Source organism: Salvia miltiorrhiza, chromosome 5 (genome assembly GCF_028751815.1).
Source record: "Salvia miltiorrhiza cultivar Shanhuang (shh) chromosome 5, IMPLAD_Smil_shh, whole genome shotgun sequence".
Classification (NCBI taxonomy): domain Eukaryota; kingdom Viridiplantae; phylum Streptophyta; class Magnoliopsida; order Lamiales; family Lamiaceae; genus Salvia; species Salvia miltiorrhiza.
Genome location: NC_080391.1, coordinates 3787508 through 3806467, shown reverse-complemented (window position 1 = coordinate 3806467; position 18960 = coordinate 3787508). Strand labels below are relative to the sequence as shown.

The 18960-nt window shown below is 34.0% G+C and overlaps 1 protein-coding gene across 1 annotated transcript; it reads left to right on the top strand.

The window, feature by feature from the left end:
• The first annotated feature begins 16982 nt into the window (after positions 1 to 16982).
• LOC130985210 (gibberellin 2-beta-dioxygenase-like) lies at positions 16983 to 18669 on the top strand. Its single transcript, XM_057908043.1, has 3 exons — positions 16983 to 17532; positions 17634 to 17982; positions 18056 to 18669. The coding sequence occupies exons 1-3, from the start codon at positions 17018 to 17020 to the stop codon at positions 18329 to 18331; spliced, it is 1140 nt and encodes a 379-aa protein (XP_057764026.1). The 5' UTR covers positions 16983 to 17017; the 3' UTR covers positions 18332 to 18669.
• The last annotated feature ends 291 nt before the right edge of the window (positions 18670 to 18960 follow it).

The following is an 18960-nucleotide window of genomic DNA, read 5'->3' as shown; positions in this document are numbered from 1 at the left end:
TAGGCCCAGTTCATTTCAGCACGGAGATTAAAAAACTCATTTTTAGTAGGTAAATGGTGTGGTCCACCAATAATTAAGGTTTTAAATGTTTCCTTATTTTTGCTTAATCATATTTGCTTCATTATCTCATTTTTCATTTAATTTAACTAAATTAAATTTGCATTGCAATTTATTGCACGAATTAATCAGGGGAAATTCTGGAAATTAATTAGAGGAATCAAACACTACGAATTCAATAGCAGCACCCAACAAAATTCTGAGAAAGAACTTAGAAAATCGTCCTTCTACCCATTTGACAATCAACAAAATCAACAAATCAACAAATCGACCTTCTATCCATTTCTCAGAGTTTGAAAATTAATAAATCAACAAAATCGTCCTTCTACCCATTTGACAGCAACAAATCAACAAATCAAAGAACTTAGAAATCAAACTCAGAGAAAGAAAATTCCAGATCTGCAACCCCACCCAAAATCAGCGATTTCAGCCACCACATCGTCTCCCTCGCCAGATCTAGGGATCCTGGTATACAAGGCGGCTGGAGGTGGTGGAGACCGAAGACGCGGTGGAGACGGTAGAACGCGGTGGAGACAGAGAACGCGGTGGAGGCGGCTAGGGTTTACGTCGCTAGAGACGACGGTAGAGGTTCCGGGATCTGGAGGGGGAGAAGACCACCATAACTGGGAGAGGGGAGAAAGTGAGCGACGACGGCGGCGGAAATGGATTGGCGGTGGCGCTCGTCGTTGAGAGAGAGAATGGAAAAGGCGGAAGATGGGAGAATGAGAGGGGAGAAGAACAGTGGCCGAGTGAATTCCAAAATGAGAGTTTTTAGAGTTTGTAGAGTTTTAATTATGGTTTAATCAAGTAGTTATAATTTTAATTAGAGCCCTAATTATTTTTTATTTTAGACTGGGCCTATTGGAGTGGGACGTCCCAAAAAGGAAAGCGAACCTATTGGGATGGCACGGAAGGAGTAGTATATTATTATGTCGACGACCAAAATGTGCAGTGAATATATTAAATGGGCTGTCGCTTTAATTTGAGAAGAATTATTTAATTAATTGTGGATTTGTTTATTCTGTGGCGTAGTATTGCTTCACCGAAGCTACTGGGCTAACATTGATTGATTGATTACGACACCTTTCCTTTCCAACAGTGAGTAGGCCATTTTGATTTGGTCGCTTTCCAATTTTTGATCGTACGACATTCTTAATTATATACTTTTTTTTTGATAGGAAAAAACTCTTAATTATATACTCCCTCCGTCCGCGATATCGTTTCCACATTTGCCATTTCGGTCCGTCCGCGATATCGTTTCCACTTCCATTTATAGAAGTAGGGTCCACAAACTTCCACTCACAACAATTGTGGGACCCAAACTCCACTAACTACATATCCACTACAATCCACCACTTTTCTTAAAACCCGTGCCGTCCACAATGTGGAAACGATATCGCGGACGGAGGGAGTACTACTTTATTTAATTTTTTATCACTTTTCACTGCATAATCACTTTAACTACTCAATCCGTACACTATGCATAGTTAATTCCAGACTATTGTAATATCTCCTTGAGCAAGCAATTCCAAAGTAAGAATGGAAGATTCAGGGAGAAAAGACAAAGAGAGAAAGAAGAGAGAAACAGATTCTGTATTCTTATAAAACTGTATATTACCGTTCCATCACACACACACATATATATATATATATATATATGAATAAGTAATGTACAATAATAATAAATAATATTATTTACAATACTCCCCCTTGGACATTACTTGATTATGTTCATGTCTCTCTTGCTGAAAAACCCTGTGGGAAAAAACAGTCAAAGAAAAGAGTACATGTAATATGTATAACTTTGTGTTGCATTTGTTGCCTCATTAAAAACCTTAACTAAGAAAACCCAATGGGAAAAAACTTAGTAAGGGAAAAAGAGTACAACAAAAATACACCTTCAAGGCATAATGAATTCGCTCCCCCTCAAACTAATAATCTACTAAGCCTACGCATTCCAATATTATGAACATGTTTTTCAAAAGTTGACGTAGGAAGGGATTTTGTGAATAAATCTGCCAGATTATCACAAGAGCGAATTTTATTTATTTTAATTTCGCCGCTCTTCTGGAGCTCATGCGGGTAAAAGAATTTAGGTAATATATGTTTTGTTAAATTTCCTTTAATGTACCCGCTATCCATTTGTGCAACACAAGCAGCATTGTCCTCATATAGGACAGTGGGAGATTTATCATCCGCAATACCACAAGATCCGCGAATATGTTGTATCAATGATCTTAACCATGCACATTCTTTAGCGGTCTCATGTAAAGCGATAATCTCTGAGTGGTTTGAGGATGTAGTAACTAGAGTCTGTTTAACAGATCTCCAAGAAATAGCTGTACCACCACAGAGGAAAACATAACCAGTCTGAGATTTAGCATTATGGGGATCAGATAAATAACCAGCATCCGCATAGCCTACCAATGTCATGTCTTGGTTTCTTGGATAGAACAAACCAAGATCTTTTGTACCTTGAAGATAACGAAGTATGTGTTTAACACCATTCCAATGTCTTCGTGTAGGAGAAGCACTGAATCTTGCTAGCAAGTTAACCGCAAATGCTATGTCAGGCCTTGTGCAATTTGCGAGATAAAGTAGTGCTCCAATTGCACTCAAATAAGGAACTTCTGGTCCTAAAATATCCTCATCGTCTTCTTTAGGTCTAAATGGGTCCTTATCTACTTCTAGTGATCGGACAACCATAGGTGTGCTAAGTGGATGTGATTTGTCCATATAGAATTTCTCTAAAATCTTACTCACATAAGTTGACTGGTGTACAAGAATTCCTTCAGGGAGATGCTCGATCTGCAGGCCGAGACAAAACTTGGTTTTACACAAGTCTTTCATTTCAAACTCCATCTTTAAGCATGAACGAGCTTCTTCAACCTCTTTGCGTGTTCCAATTATATTTATATCATCAACATAAACAGAAATAATACAAAAACCATTTTGTGATCTTTTAATGAACACACAAGGGCATATATCATTATTCACATATTCCTTCTTCAAGAGGAATTCACTAAGTCGGTTATACCACATCTTTCCCGACTGTTTTAAACCGTACAACGATTTTTCTAATTTCACACAATACATGTCACGAGTTTCATTTTCCTTCATATGAGGAATTTTGAATCCTTCAGGGATTTTCATATAGATATCAGCGTCTAGTGACCCATATAAATATGCAGTCACGACGTCCATTAACTGCATTTCTAAATTCATTGATGATGCCAGAGATATCAAATAGCGGAATGTTATGCCATCTAAAACAGGAGAATATGTTTGATCAAAATCAATTCCAGGTCTCTGCGAAAACCCTTGAGCTACTAATCTCGCTTTATATCTTGCCACCTCATTGTTCTCATCTCTCTTTCGTACAAATACCCATCTATATCCCAATGGTTCAACATTGTCGGGTATAAGTATTATAGTACCAAGAACTTTTCTTTTCTTTAGCGAGTTATGTTCTGCCTCAATTGCTTCCTTCCATTTCAACCAATCAGAGCGCTTCCGGCACTGTGCTACTGTTTTTGGTTCTGGATCCAGATTATCATTTGAAATAGTACATGCAATTGTAGAGACAAATACATCGTCTATTACAATAACATTTCTGTTATAAGTTTCTCCCGTATTTATAAAGTTCATAGCAACTTCAATGTTGACATCAACCAGATTTTTATCAATTCCCATTATATTATGATCTGGTTGTTCCGCAATCCCAGTATTAGTTAGTGCACTTTTAGAAGTACTGGGATTATCATCTACAGGATGATCCTCTTCAAGAGGTTGTTGGAGTGATATCATATTCTTATTTGATTTTGCTTTGCGGGGATTTTTATCTTTAGCACCAATAGGTCTCCCACGCTTCTGGCGTTCGGGATTATCAGCTGATTTATTTTGTCCATATGGAACTTCAATCCTTTGTGGTGCATTCATAGCAGAAATATGAGATTTTGTCACTCCTTTATGATCAGTAAATGCATCTGGCAAATTACTTGCTAAATATTGCAAGTTAATTATCCTTTGAACTTCCAGTTCAGATTCATTAGTACGTGGATCTAAATAGTGAAGATTCTTTTCATTCCATGAAATTTCTCGACATTGTGTTGAAGTTGGGCTTTTGTCTCCCCCTAATGTCGGGAAATGATCTTCATCAAAAATATAGTCAGCGTACCGGGCAGTAAATTGATCCCCAGTCATGGGTTCAAGAAATTTAATTATAGATGGAGATTCATAACCCACGTATATACCTAGCTTACGCTGAGGGCCCATTGTGGTACGTTTTGGTGGCGCTATTGGAGTATAAACTCCACAACCAAATATTCGCAGATGGGAAATGTTTGGTTCTTTACCACGTACTAATTGTATTGGGGAATATTCATGATATGCAGTTGGTCGGATTTGGAGCAAATTTGCAGCATGCAAAATCGCATGACCCCAACAAGTAATAGGTAAGTTTGATTTTTGTAGCAATGGTCTAGCTACTAGTTTTAAACGTTTGATTAAGGATTCAGCTATACCATTTTGTGTGTGGACATATGGAACAGGATGCTCCACTTTAATACCCAATGACATACAATATTCATCAAAAGATTTTGATGTGAATTCACCGGCGTTATCCATTCGAATGGACTTTATTGGGTAATCAGGAAATTGAGCTCTTAATTCGATTATTTTGGCAATAAGCTTTGCAAATGCTTTATTGCGAGTAGATAACAAGCATACATACGTCCATCGAGTAGAAGCATCAATCATGACCATAAAATATTGAAATGGTCCGGACGCCGGGTGAATTGGTCCACATATATCTCCTTGAATTCGTTCAAGAAAAGAAGGAGATTCTAATTTAACTTTGGTACGAGAAGGTCGTACTATAAGCTTACCTTTTGCACATGCTTCACAAACAAATTCATTTGAAGGTGATAGATCTTTTGTTTGTATATTATGCCCAATAGCATTAGTTATAATCCGACGTATCATATTATGCCCAGGATGACCCAAACGTTCATGCCATAATATAAAAGATTTTGGGTCTTTAAATTTTATGCTTAACGCAACATGATTGTTAGATTTAATATGAGTATAATACAACCCAGAGGAGAAAGAAGGGAACTTCTCAAGAATTTGTTTCCTACATCCAACATTTTGAGTGATGAGAAGAAATTCACTATTGTTATCGGTTTCAGTTTCAATGTGAAAACCGTTTAGTCGGATGTCTTTAAAACTAAGAAGGGTACGTTTTGATTGTGGATACAAAAGTGCATCATTGATAATTAATTCTGTACCCATAGGGAGTATTAGAGAAGCTCTTCCAGAGCCGACAATAAGGATATTGTCATTTGCAATTGTAGTGACACTCCCCCTTTTTTCAGTAAGAGTTTGAAAATATTTTCTATCAGTAAGTATAGTATGTGTTGTGGCACTATCCACTAGACACAATGTACTTTCATTCTCCATGAGTTGCAAGTTTGAGTTTGACATTCTAAAAATTAAGAAGTAAAATATAAATCAAGAAAATAGCAAATAAAGATAGCAAATATGTCACAATAATAATAGAATTTTAAGTATTGCAAACACACAAAAAACAAACTAAATTACTAACAGTTTGCAAATAAAACGTGAACCATAAATAAAATCCTAAAATGTCTGAATAATCCAACAAATCAAATTACTTTTGATCTCCATAATCTTCAAGATCAAGTTGCATTAAATCATCATCATCGGCATTAAACTCCAAATTTGCTTCAGGCAAACTGGCATGATGTATTTCACTTCGAATTTTCTTGCCTTTCTTGTTCTTTTGTAACATTTGATATGCTTCAACGAGGTGCTTGGCGGTGCGACATGTACGACTCCAATGACCATCGCATCCACACCTGTAACAAGTTTGTTGTGTTTCTGGAGTTTGCTGAGATGTACTTGCTTCTTGTGGATGCGATGTCTTATGAGATCCTTTTCCATGACTTTGGAATCTAGCAATATGATTGTATCCACGACCTCGACCTCTACCTCGACCTCAACCTCCTCTATGGGACCAACCTCGTCCACCACGTTGGGACCAATTTGCTTTTCCTCGGCCTCTCCCTCGACCACCTGTATAAGTGGTAGCATGTGCTTCAGGCACTGCTTGTGAACCAACTGGTCTTGCATTGTGGTTTCTCATCAAAAGCTGATTATGTTTCTCTGCTACAAGTAAAGCAGAAATAAGTTCAGAATGCCTAGTATAATTCTTGGCCCTGTACTGCTGCTGGAGTACAAGGTTACTGGCATGAAAAGTAGATAGAGTCTTCTCTATCAAATCAATCTCTGTAACTTCTTGCTTACAGAGTTTCAGCTGTGACACAATACGATGTAAGGTAGAATTGTACTCAATCACGGACTTGAAATCCTGAAAGCGTAAATTCAGCCAATCATATTGTGCCTGAGGGAGAATAATGGCCTTTTGTTGATCAAAGCGATCCTTCAGGGATTGCCATAGGACAGCAGGATCCTTTTCAGTAAGGTACTCATTTTTTAAGTCCTTATTCAGATGATGACGCAAGAAAATCAAAGCTTTCGCCTTCTGGGCGGAGCTACATGAAGAATCTGGAACTATAGCGTCGCTCAGATCACATGAGGCGAGGTATATTTCAACATCCAAAGCCCAAGTTAAATAGTTACCACCATCAAGAGCAAGCTCGGTGAATTCTCTTTTGTTGATATCAGACATATTCAAACTATAACAAATAATGAAAATAACAAACTATAAATAAACAATTATACACAATTATTTTTCAACCAATTCATTTAATAAATAACAAACAATAAATATTATAGTTGGGAGACGATCCTTAAGACGTAATAATATCTATCCCGTAGGGAGAAGATCCTTAAGAAATTAATACGCCTATCCCAACACATTAAATAAATCTTTGTTTTTATTAAAAATTATATAAGCAAAATCTGAAACTCAAATAACTCAAAAAAAATTTTTTTTCAAGAAATCTAAATCCCCTTGAGTCAGATTAGATATATGATACATCCTTCTCCTACATTAAGTGTGATTCATTCTTGTATCTAAAAATTAATAACCTGCCGACGCCATACTAGATAACAGTACTAAATATATAATTAAAGATGTCGAAGAAATAAAGGGAAGAAAATGGTAGAGCGATAATTTCGAAATCAGCATCCCAAATTTCTAAATTCGAATTCTTTGTTTAGATTATCATAATTGTATAAACTATCTTGTTTCTAGGTGAGTTAAGGAAAAAAAATTTATTAATTATGGCCAACAAACACTCATCAATTACTCAACCTCAATTACCAGAAGCGAGAGTATAACAAACAGAGAGAAAAATAATTACGCCATTAATTTGCCAAATGCGAGACAAAAAAAATAATAATTACCTTGCAAGAAAAACACGATTTTTTCTTATGGCCTATCTCCGTGTTCACTCAATTGGCTAGAGACTCGTGGTGATAACGTATTGTAATATCTCCCTGAGCAAGCAATTCCAAAGTAAGAATGGAAGATTCAGGGAGAAAAGACAAAGAGAGAAAGAAGAGAGAAACAGATTCTGTATTCTTGTAAAACTGTATATTACCGTTCCATCACACACACACACACATATATATATATATATATATATATATATATATATATGAATAAGTAATGTACAATAATAATAAATAATATTATTTACAATACAGACGAATTTTAATGAAAATTTATTCAAATTATTGATGCCGGAGAAAATATCTCAAATTAAAGGAGTACGGAGTATATTATTGATATATATATTGAATATTGGAGTACTCCCTCCGTTCCATGAAGCATGACACACTTCTTTTCGGCACGAGAATTAAAAAATTGGTATTTTGTGTGCTAAGTGTGGTAGATGAAAAAGTGAAAATGTGAATAAAGGGTAAATTTTTTGCCATTTTTAGAAATGTGTCATGCTTCGTGGGACATACCAAAAAGAAAACTGTGTCATGTTTCGTGGGACGGAGGGAGTATTAAATATTGAAATAAATTTGAATAATTTAGTCGTTAATTTCTATTTTAGATATTGAATATTGAATTTAAGCTAGGGTTCTTTCTAGTATTAGTTTTAATTCAAATTTGTTTTATTTAATAAAAAGAAAAACTCAACTTTGTACTATATCTCTTATTTTATATTTTATGCTTAATTACGATATATCAGATCAAATCGAATAAGTGCAAGTTATAAGGGTAAAATTATGAAAATTATGTGTGAAGTAGTGTCCAAAATTCGAATTTATATAAATGTGCGAATGTACAGAAAAAAAAAAAGATAATTAAAAATATGGGAGACGAAAAAAGTATTTTAAAATTGATCGTGAATTGGTTAATCTACTACTCAAAGTCAACCTATACTTTTTAAAAATCGACATTCCTTTTATCAATACAAGTTATGATGGGTCATTAATAAGTCGTAGGGTTAATGATCTCGTATTCTCGTGTTACTTTCATTCTGATTAATTTGACAATTAAAAAAATATCCGTGACAAAATGGCGATCTAATTGCGAATTGATGAGCAGAAAAATGACACATTTGGTGGATTAAAATCATCGTTTGAATTTATTTTATTCCTTTTCTTTTTAATGTTGGGCACAACTTAATAATTAATATGTAGACATAAATTGTTAAAACTGACTCTTTTAGAAAGTATCATGAATGCATAAGTGTACAGATTGTATATATATATATATATATGGTAGGGTTAATATAAAAACTCCTCTTAAGATGAAAACTAGGAACTAATTTAAAGCCATTGATTTAAATAAAATAGAGGGCTGAGATTAAACTACAGATGCACAATTTCGATTGCATAGATGCACAATTTCAATTGCATAGATGCACAATTTCGATTTGCTTGAGTATTTTGCATTGTTGGTTTCAATTGCATAAATTGCATATTTTTTAAGTGCACAGTAAAATATAATAGATGCACAGTTTCTTTTGTTGACTAAATCCTAACCATTAGATCTAATATTTAAAAGGTCAAGATTAGGTTTCTAGTTCTCATTTTAACAGAGGTTTTTATTAGAACCTCTTCATATATATATATATATATATATATATATATATATATATATATATATATAAAGAAACTCGCTTAGACTATAATATAAGAACAAATCTGAACCATTCATATCAAATATTGGACGGATCAGATTTACTTGTAGTGAGACGTTACATTCGAAAATGATGCACATATAATTCATCACTAATTTTCGCAGAAGGGTGTGTTTGGTAAGTGTTTTTTCATCTCTCTCTATATTGATTCTCCAATCCCGAAATTAATGCCCAATCTTTTGAAAAATAAAATGATATCACTGACGTAGGAATTCATACATTACTTACAAATATACTTGCCTAATAATTCATATCATACATACAAATATATTTGCCTAATAATTCATACAGTACATACAAATATACTTGCCTAATAATTCATACCATATAAATCATATAGTTAATAATTTATACAGTACATTCAAAAATATTTGCCTAATAATTCAGTGTTAATTCATACGCATATAATTCATAAAGTTGATAATTCATAGAGTACATTCAAATATAATTGCTTAATAATTCATTGCACAAATTTAATTCATGCGAGTTCTTGCTAGTTCATACATAATTCATGACAGTTCAGCAATAAAATAAATATTTGATTTAATTCCTACTAGTTCATATTAGTTCAACAATAAAAACATAGTGTAGTTTGAATTAAAAGGTGCAAATTGATTACATATGTTCTTCACTGGAATACCATCTACAATGTTGATTATGATGTAATGAATAAAACAATGAATATGATGTCTAATAATTGTGGGATGCTAAGCAGCTTGTTTTGGAGATTAAGGGTAGACTTTGGAGTTGGAACAAGATTTACCAAACTGTGGATGTGAATGTTCCCTTCTCCTTTTGGTGTTCTTGTGAACACAAACTTTCGTTGTTGTAATGCCCTAGGTATCTCTGGTACCTTGGGTTTTTTCTTTCCTTTTGTTAATAAAGTTTTCATTTCACTGATAGGGTTTTTTCTTTCCTTTTGTCAATAAAGTTTTCATTTCACTGATAAAAAAAAAATTATGTCTAATAATTGTGATTACTATCTTCATATACATGAATTTTTCATTAGATTTATGAGTGTGTTCTTCAACAGGGATAACACGTTTTTTTTCTTTGTTTTACTTAAAAGTTTGCGAAAGATTATATGTATGGAATTTTGAAGATTTGCTGATACGTAATCTGGTCCTTTATTTATGGAAAAGATCACTGTTAAACAATGAAATTACTATTCTATCCTATTTTGAAAATCTGGCATTAATCTATTTGTTTAATTTGATTAAGATCTGGCCGTTGCATTATGTTAATCTAAGGGCTTATAATGGTTCTTATTTTGGAGCCTAATTTTGGTTTTTATTTTAGTCTCCCCTATATTATATATATATATAACTAAATATGAATCACATATTAATTGAAAAAAAAAAACTAATATGTGAATATGTGATCCACATTTATAAACGCAAAGTTATTACATGACACATATTTTTTATCGTACAAGCAACGAACAATATTATTAAAAAGGAAATAGATGAGGAAAAAACATTAAGGAGTGGAGGATCACATTCCATCTCCAGTCGTGGCTGTCGGAAGGTATGTCTTTCAAACATAAATATATTAATACTTTCTCGAATTTGTGTTGCAACGTATCTATATTTTTTTCCTATCAAAATAAAAGATGCTTTATATTTTATTTTATAATATAGATATTCTTTTCAATCAAGATTAATTATTTATCTTTCTCATTATAATCCTCGCTTTCCAATACTCCCTCACTAAAACTCTAATTAAAATTAAATTTATTTAAATTGATCAAGTACGAAGTATATGAAAACAAAAATTAAGTTTAAGAGAAAAAAGAAATTCTTCAAATTTCATGCTAATTAATTAATACTCGCTTGGTACACGAAACATTTTTTTTTAAAAAAAATTAATAGTTTTTTTTCATTAATTTCTATTTTTTTGTAATTTTTGTAATTAAAAAATAATAAAGATTTAATTTTTTTAAAAAAGAATACAAAAAAATACAATATGGAAAAAATAATAAAACAATTTTTTTAAATAATAGTAGTATTAGAATTTAATCATTTTTTATTCGGATATATTTTGTCCAAATAGCATTATTTTTTTTATTTTCATTTTCGTCAAAGATATTCCTACTCATTTTATGGACATAATCTCACATTCTCACTATCAAAAGTTTCCACACATACATGTATTGTCACTGATAAACTCATATAAATCCATTAACTAACACATTTTTTTCTAATTCGTAAAACTTAAAAGCAACAGGAAAGAGTTAGCAGCATGCATGTTGCACTCTGCAAAAATAAGCATTTTGACTAATGAACTCTTTAACAACTACTTATGAAAATTTTAATATTACTAACATGATCTGCCCATGTTGCGTTGATAACAACTATCGTAAAATAAATTGCAAACCATAATTAATTACATAATTACAGTTTTAGGTAGGAATCTTTAATTTATTAAACTATAGCACCGTTTCCCAATGAACCGCCAATTCGAGGTGACATATTTAAACCCAGATTAGAAACTTGATTAAGGTCGAGGGCACCTCTGATTGGCTGAGTGCTATTTAAATATATAGTTAATAACCAAAAAATAAACAAATAAGTGACTAACGTTAAATTAGCCGAGGAAGACCGGTTCCGACTGGGATATACGAAATAACCAAAATATCATATGGCGTTGACTTAGGAAAATAAACTCCTTTTAAAAAAAATTGTATTAAAAAATTATTGAAATAATTTTATTTTATTTATCTATATATAGAATAATAAATAAGAACAAAATAGAACAATTACGTATAAATTATATTTTTCAAATAATTAATGTTAATTGTATTTTTTTAATACGTGTACAAAAATAATTTTGACTATCAAAGAGGTACGAATAGAGTATATGTTGAGTAATTGTATTTTAGTATAATAATAGTCAAACCGCATAAAATAATATGTGGGTCGCACTGAGAAAATACATCATATACGTGATGATGCTAAGGGAATTTGTATATATGAATTTAAAACAGATTTAAATAACCAATAGAAGTTAACCCCCTCAATCCAATAATAATAATACTCCCTCCGTCCCACTATTTTAGTCCCTTATTCCATTTTGAGATGTCCCAAAAAGATAGTTCACTTTTCTAATTAATACTATATAAAAATATTGTTTTTACTAAATTAACCATATTTAATGCTTCACTTAAATGTGAAAAGGATGTGTGAAAATAATAAATAAGGGTATAAAAGATAAAAATATAAAAATTAAATGCATTTTCTTAATATGTGTGAAAAGTAGGAGGGAACTAAAATGGTGGGACCGAGAGAGTATTATTTTGTTGGGTTTACCCAAAAATTACCATTACAATTTAAATGAAAATGCTGCGATGTCCACTGGTGTAATATGCGTATAATAATTCCCATCGGAAATGGTCCCAATATGTTGAGAGTTCTGAATGGAAATAAGAGGGAGTATTTGATTTTTGATATAGTTCATAATATGATTTGACATAGGATGTGACATCTGAAATTGAGTCATAAATGTCTGATGTGTTTTTTAAAAATTAATTAAACAATTTGACGTGAAATTTCAGTTAAATTACAGGACAACAATTGCATTCATTTTCTAAAAACAATGAGGGTGTGTTTCGAGAGGATAACAGAAATTTATATATTTAAATGTCTTTTTTTCTTATTTTTTTATATAATAATAGTTCATAATTTTTCATTCATTTTTTTCACTTTAAGGAATGATAATATTATCATTTTATTTTTGATGTGATAAAATTATTTCTTATTGAAGTAAAAAAAAAAAGAACATTTTATTTTTGGTGTGATAAAATTATTTCTTCTCGAAGTAAAAAAAAAGAAAAAAATATGATGAAATTCACTTTTGTAGAAAATGAGGGAAAAGAAAATGAGCATTTAAAAGTATAAATTATACATTATTTTGTATTATTGCATTAATTTATTTAAATTCTCTCATTTTCTATTTTATTTCTTTCTTTTCCTTTACTCTTTCTTCCTTTTTTGTCTTTCTCCCTTTCTTCTAGCTCCACCTACATTAAAATCGGATGCGATCTTTCATCTCACAATTTATTACTCTTTTCGTCCATTAATTAACAACCTTTTTCATAATGACACAAATTTAAGAAAATTAATTAAATGCAATGTAAATGAAATACGAATCAAAATTTTATTATAATGCTAAAGTGATTATTAAGGGTAAATAAAAAGATTGTGTGGATCCATTATAGATGCAAGTTGGGCAAGTAAGAACTAGTATTAATTGGGAGTTAAAATTAGGTGGTTGTGTCATGTGTGAGATACCAAAAATAAAATGAATCTATTTATTTTAGGATATGTTGAAATGAAAAAACAGGTCATGAATTGATTATTCTAGAACACGATATGTTGCGTTTATTTTATGAATCATATGGCTGATATTGTATTTGGAGGGTGATTTTTTTTTTCGTAGGATTCGAATCTTGAAGGTAGCAGAATATTTTAAATATTGTTATTCATCAGTATATACAGCATTGCTCATCATATACTGTCTTGTTCATCAGTATATATGTCTTATTCATTACCAATTTTTTAAATTTAATTTTTTATCAGTATATACATCTTGTTCGTTAAATATACGTTTTTTTCATTAGTATTATATGTCTTATTCATTGTCCTCATGTTACACGAAAAATAGGGGGTCTCACTAGAACGCGCCCCTATATATATATATATATATATATATATATATATATAGAGAGAGAGAGAGAGAGAGAGGTTCAAGAAAGAACCACAAAATAAAATAAGAACGGAGAACCATTTTCAGCCATTCTATCATCAAGATCTATGGTGGATGCATCATCTTGTTGGATGAATGCAGAACATGTGTTCGAATCCTGAAGAGAGCAATTTTTTTTTAAAAAAAATTTAGTGCATTAATTTTAACACAGAATATATTAATTTTTACCGTGGATGCATTAGATTTGATGGTTCTCACGTTCTTACAAATAATGTAGTTCTCTCTACAACCACACCCTATATATATATATATATATATATATATATATATATATATATATATATATAGGGTGTGGTTATAGAGAGAACTACATTATTTGTGAGAACGGGAGAACCATCAAATTTAATGCATCTACTGTAAAAATTAATGCATTCGCTATTAAAATTAATGCACTAAAAAAATTTAAAAAAAATGCTCACTTCAGGATTCGAACCCAGGATCTGCATTCATCCAACAAGATGATGCATCCACCGTAGATTTTGATGATCGAATGGCTGAAAATGGTTCTTCGATCTTCTTTTATTTATGGTTCTTTCTTGAACCTCTCCATATATATATATATATATATTTGAGAGTTCAATGGAGATCACTCTCTTAAATAAATAATAAAGATCAAATCATGTGCGTCGATTTTACTTAATCTAAGGGTAATAATTTAACCTTTAATTATGATTTTATTTCATTTATTTTATATAATAAAGGTTAGGTTTGTCATTTTGTATTTTCTTCTTCAAACTCATTCTCTCTCTCTCTCCTAACTCACGCTCTCTTTCCCTCTCCCACACGGCCATCAGCGAGGAGCGTCGAGGGCGCCGCCTCCTCTGCTCTGGCGTTTCGTCGCCAGTACCTCCACCCCTCTCTCCTTTGACCGGCGGCAGCAGCGAATATCCCTGTGTCAATCGTAGCTCCACCTAGCCGCCGCCTCCATTTTCCAAATCTGGCATCGCCGTCGTCGCCCCTGCTCCTCCGGTGAGGACACTCTCTCTCTCTCTCCCACACGGCCATCGACGAGGAGCGTCTAGGGCGCCGTCTCCTCTGCTCCGGCGATACGCCGCCAGTACCTCCACCCCTCTCTCCTTCAACCGGTGGCAGCAGCGAACATTCCTGCGTCAACCGCAGCTCCGCCCAGCTGCCGCCTCCCTTTTCCAGATCTGGAATCGCTGCCGCCGCCCCTGCTTCTTCTGTGAGGACGCCGCCTATCGCCACTTCGTCTGTCAACAACACAGCAGCTGCGGCGCCATGACAGTGGCACCGTCGCCGTGGCAAACGCCTCCATCCCTTCCCTTCTTCCGTCATCTGACCTCTCCCAACTCTCACCTCTAAACCCTTTTATTCGTCGATATGTTCGTATAAAAATAAATGAGCATACTAATGTTCGTCGGTATGTTCGTAAAAAAACAAATGAACATAAAATGTTCGTCGATTTATTCGTAGAAAAACAAATGAACGTACTAATGTTCATCGATATGTTCGTAGGAAAACAAATTAATATACTAATGTTTACCTATTATGTTCATTGACGGATCAGGTCCTAGAATGAGAAGAGAGGAGTTTCTGGGATTTGTTCAACCGGATCCCAAAATTCGTGGATTTGAGTGGACATATTTGCCATTTTCGGATTAAATAAATGTAATTAACCAATATTTAATTACATGAAAAATCATTTCAGCAAATTATATAGATCGTTGATTGGATTGAGATGAATGGCCTTGATTTGGTCTTTATTCTTCATCTTAAAAAATAGTTGTCATAGAATGCAACCCTATATATATATTACTGAAATAATATTCTAATTTCAATAAACTAAAAACTAGAAAACTAACTTAATTATTCTTATATATAAATAATGCAACTTCAGGAAATGGTGGACCAACACGAATAATAAAAAAATAGGACTAATTTCATGTATAAGATTAATTTCGGCGTATGGTGTAAATAAAGTCGAAGTCTATCTGCAGAAAAATAAACTGATATGTAAACTTGGAACACGTCTATTCTGTAACTAATCAAAAAAGAAGATCCAATTGTTTATATTTAGGTGTTAGATCGTGATTTGAAGTTTGTTGGAATTTCAAACTGGATTTGTTTCGTAGTAGCTCTAGCTAGCTAGCTACGAATGTTCCCTTGTAAAATTTCTTAGATATAGCAAAGTCCAATTAACTATTTAAATCAACCCCACAAATAAGGGATACATATTCCGAACTAGTCTGAATAATTAATTGTCCCACCTAAGACATTGTCAAAAAAGTAATCTCACCGACTTGCATTAAACAGTAAATAAATACAAATTGAATTTTAAACTAAAACCAAAAGGAACGATGATTGGTAGAGCATTATCCCGATGAAAACATTGGTTCAACTCTTTCACATTGTATTGTGAGATTGTGAACACTCTTGTATATATCATCCACTGTTTAGACTAATTCTGATTTTGCACATTATCTTTGAAATTTAAAATAAAATACAACAATTTTTAATTTTTCTCTAATTTTAAATTTCCTTAAATTAAAAACGCTGTAATTCAATGTGAAAATAGAGCTTTTCTTCCGCAATCAAGCATTAATCCACAAGAAACTAAAAATAAAATTTTCATTTTGATCGCAACCTTTGAAATTTGAAATAAAATAACAAAATTTTAAACTGCTAGCACAATTTTTTTTTTTCATTTTCTTGTTTATTAATATTTGATTGGAAAGAAAGTTGCACTTCATATTGAATTCTTGAATTCGTTAAATGCATTATATATGCAAGTGATGAGCATCTTGTGTTAGATTGTAGTAGTAATTTTTTTTTTTTAAAAGGGGAAATTTTAAATTAGGAAATAAAATAAAATAAAATAAAATTTTAATATATTTTATTTAAAATTTCAAAAATTATGTACCAAACTCAGAATTTCGTCCAAATTTTATGTATTTTGCGATAATTTATCCTATTTTTTTTTATTTTTTTTAAACTTAGTTTTAGACAATGCTTCTCGATATTATAAAATATCCGAAGCCCACACACAAAGCCAGATGTCTCTCTATAGTTTCTAACGCCCCCCTCTCTCCATGCATCACACCTTCGCCCCCTTTATAAACCCCATCACTCCCTTTCCCTCACAAACACATCCCTTTCACTTTCACTTTCTCCCCCTCTCTCTCTCTCTGCAACTCATTATCATGGTGGTGCTATCTCAGCCGATTGTCGATGGCAATCTGGCCCACATCAAGACATGCAAGGCGGCCGCGAACGCCGTCGCCATCCCCGTCGTCGACCTCTCGGAATCCGGCGCCAAAACCGTCATCGCGGACGCCTGCAGAGACCTCGGCTTCTTCAAGGTGATCAACCACAGAATCTCCATGGATTTCCTGGCCGACATGGAGGCGGAGGCCATGAAGTTCTTCAAACTGGCGCCGCAGGAGAAGGCGCAATTCGGGCCCCCGAACCCCTTCGGCTACGGCAGCAAGGTCATCGGCCCCAACGGCGACGTCGGGTGGGTCGAGTACCTCCTCTTCTCCACCAACCCCGACCTCATCTCCCGCAACCCTAACTTCGCCGCGCCGGGGATCTCCCAAACATTATGGTAATTATTTAACTAATCAATCAATGAATGCACATGATAATCAATCGATTAACTGCATGGGCGATTTAATTGGGGGGAAATCGGATCGGATCGGATTGCAGGGAGATGGTGAGCGAGTACGTATCGGCGGTGCGGGAGATGGCGTGCTCGGTGCTGGAGATGATCGCGGAGGAGCTGGAGATGGAGGCGCGGGAGGCGCTGAGCCGGCTGATCAGCGACGAGAGGAGCGACTCGTGCTTCCGCGTGAACCACTACCCAGCCTGCCCGGAGCTGCAGGCATTGAGCGGTCGGAGCCTGATCGGCTTCGGGGAACACACGGACCCACAAATAATATCCGTTTTGAGGTCCAACAACGCGTCAGGCCTGCAAATCTGCGACGCCGATGCCACGTGGCTCTCTGTCCCACCCGATCACACCACGTTTTTCTTCATCGTTGGGGATTCGCTGCAGGTATGTATAATTAACTTCCATTTTAATTAATTAATTAATTATGCGATTGAATTTTTGAATGAATGGATTGTAGGTGATGACTAACGGGAGGTTCCGGAGCGTGAAGCACAGGGTGTTGGCGGACAGCCGGAAATCGCGAGTGTCGATGATATACTTCGGGGGGCCGCCGCTGACGGAGAAGATAACGCCGTTAGCGGGGGTGATGGAGGAAGGGGAGGAGAGTTTGTATAAGGAATTCACGTGGTGTGAATACAAGAAGTCAGCCTACAAGACAAGGTTGGGTGACAATAGGCTAAGCCTTTTTGAGAAGTCTGCTACTGCTGCTGCCACTGCCGCTGCTGCCCAATAGATAGATTTCCTCTCTCTCTCTCTTAATTTATTTTAATTTTAATTTTTGCATAGTATTAGTATAGTATAGTAGTAGTAAATAGTAAATATATGTGTGGTCAAAACCTTGGAATCCCAACTCTGATGAGAATTGAGAATTGAGGTTGGTTGACTAGAGCGAAAGTGGAGATTCGGATTAGGATAGGTTCAATTCAATTCTCCTTTTTTTTCCTTTTTTTTTTTAATTTAGTTTTGTAACATTTTTATTTCGTCACCTAACTTCTCGTTTTGTGTTTAATAGTAACAACTACCGCATTCCCTTTTGTATTAAATGAGAAATTGTCATCTATCTCGACTGTACATGTCATCTCTGGTTGAAAAACTAAGAGCAATTTATGGACCTAACGCCTTAAATGTGGCCGTTATCCCGTTGGGTGGGCCCTCTCTCTCTCTCTCCATCATTGCTGAATGAATAATTTTGGTGCTCCCACATACTAATTTTGGGGAAATTAGTTATTCTTGGTTTGGGATGAAACTCAATAATTAATGTTGGGAATGAATGTGTTAATGGAAAATAGATGACATGCGACGTGGGTTTAATGAGTATTAATCTCAAACATTTCGGCTGCGACAGACAGAATATCTAAAGAT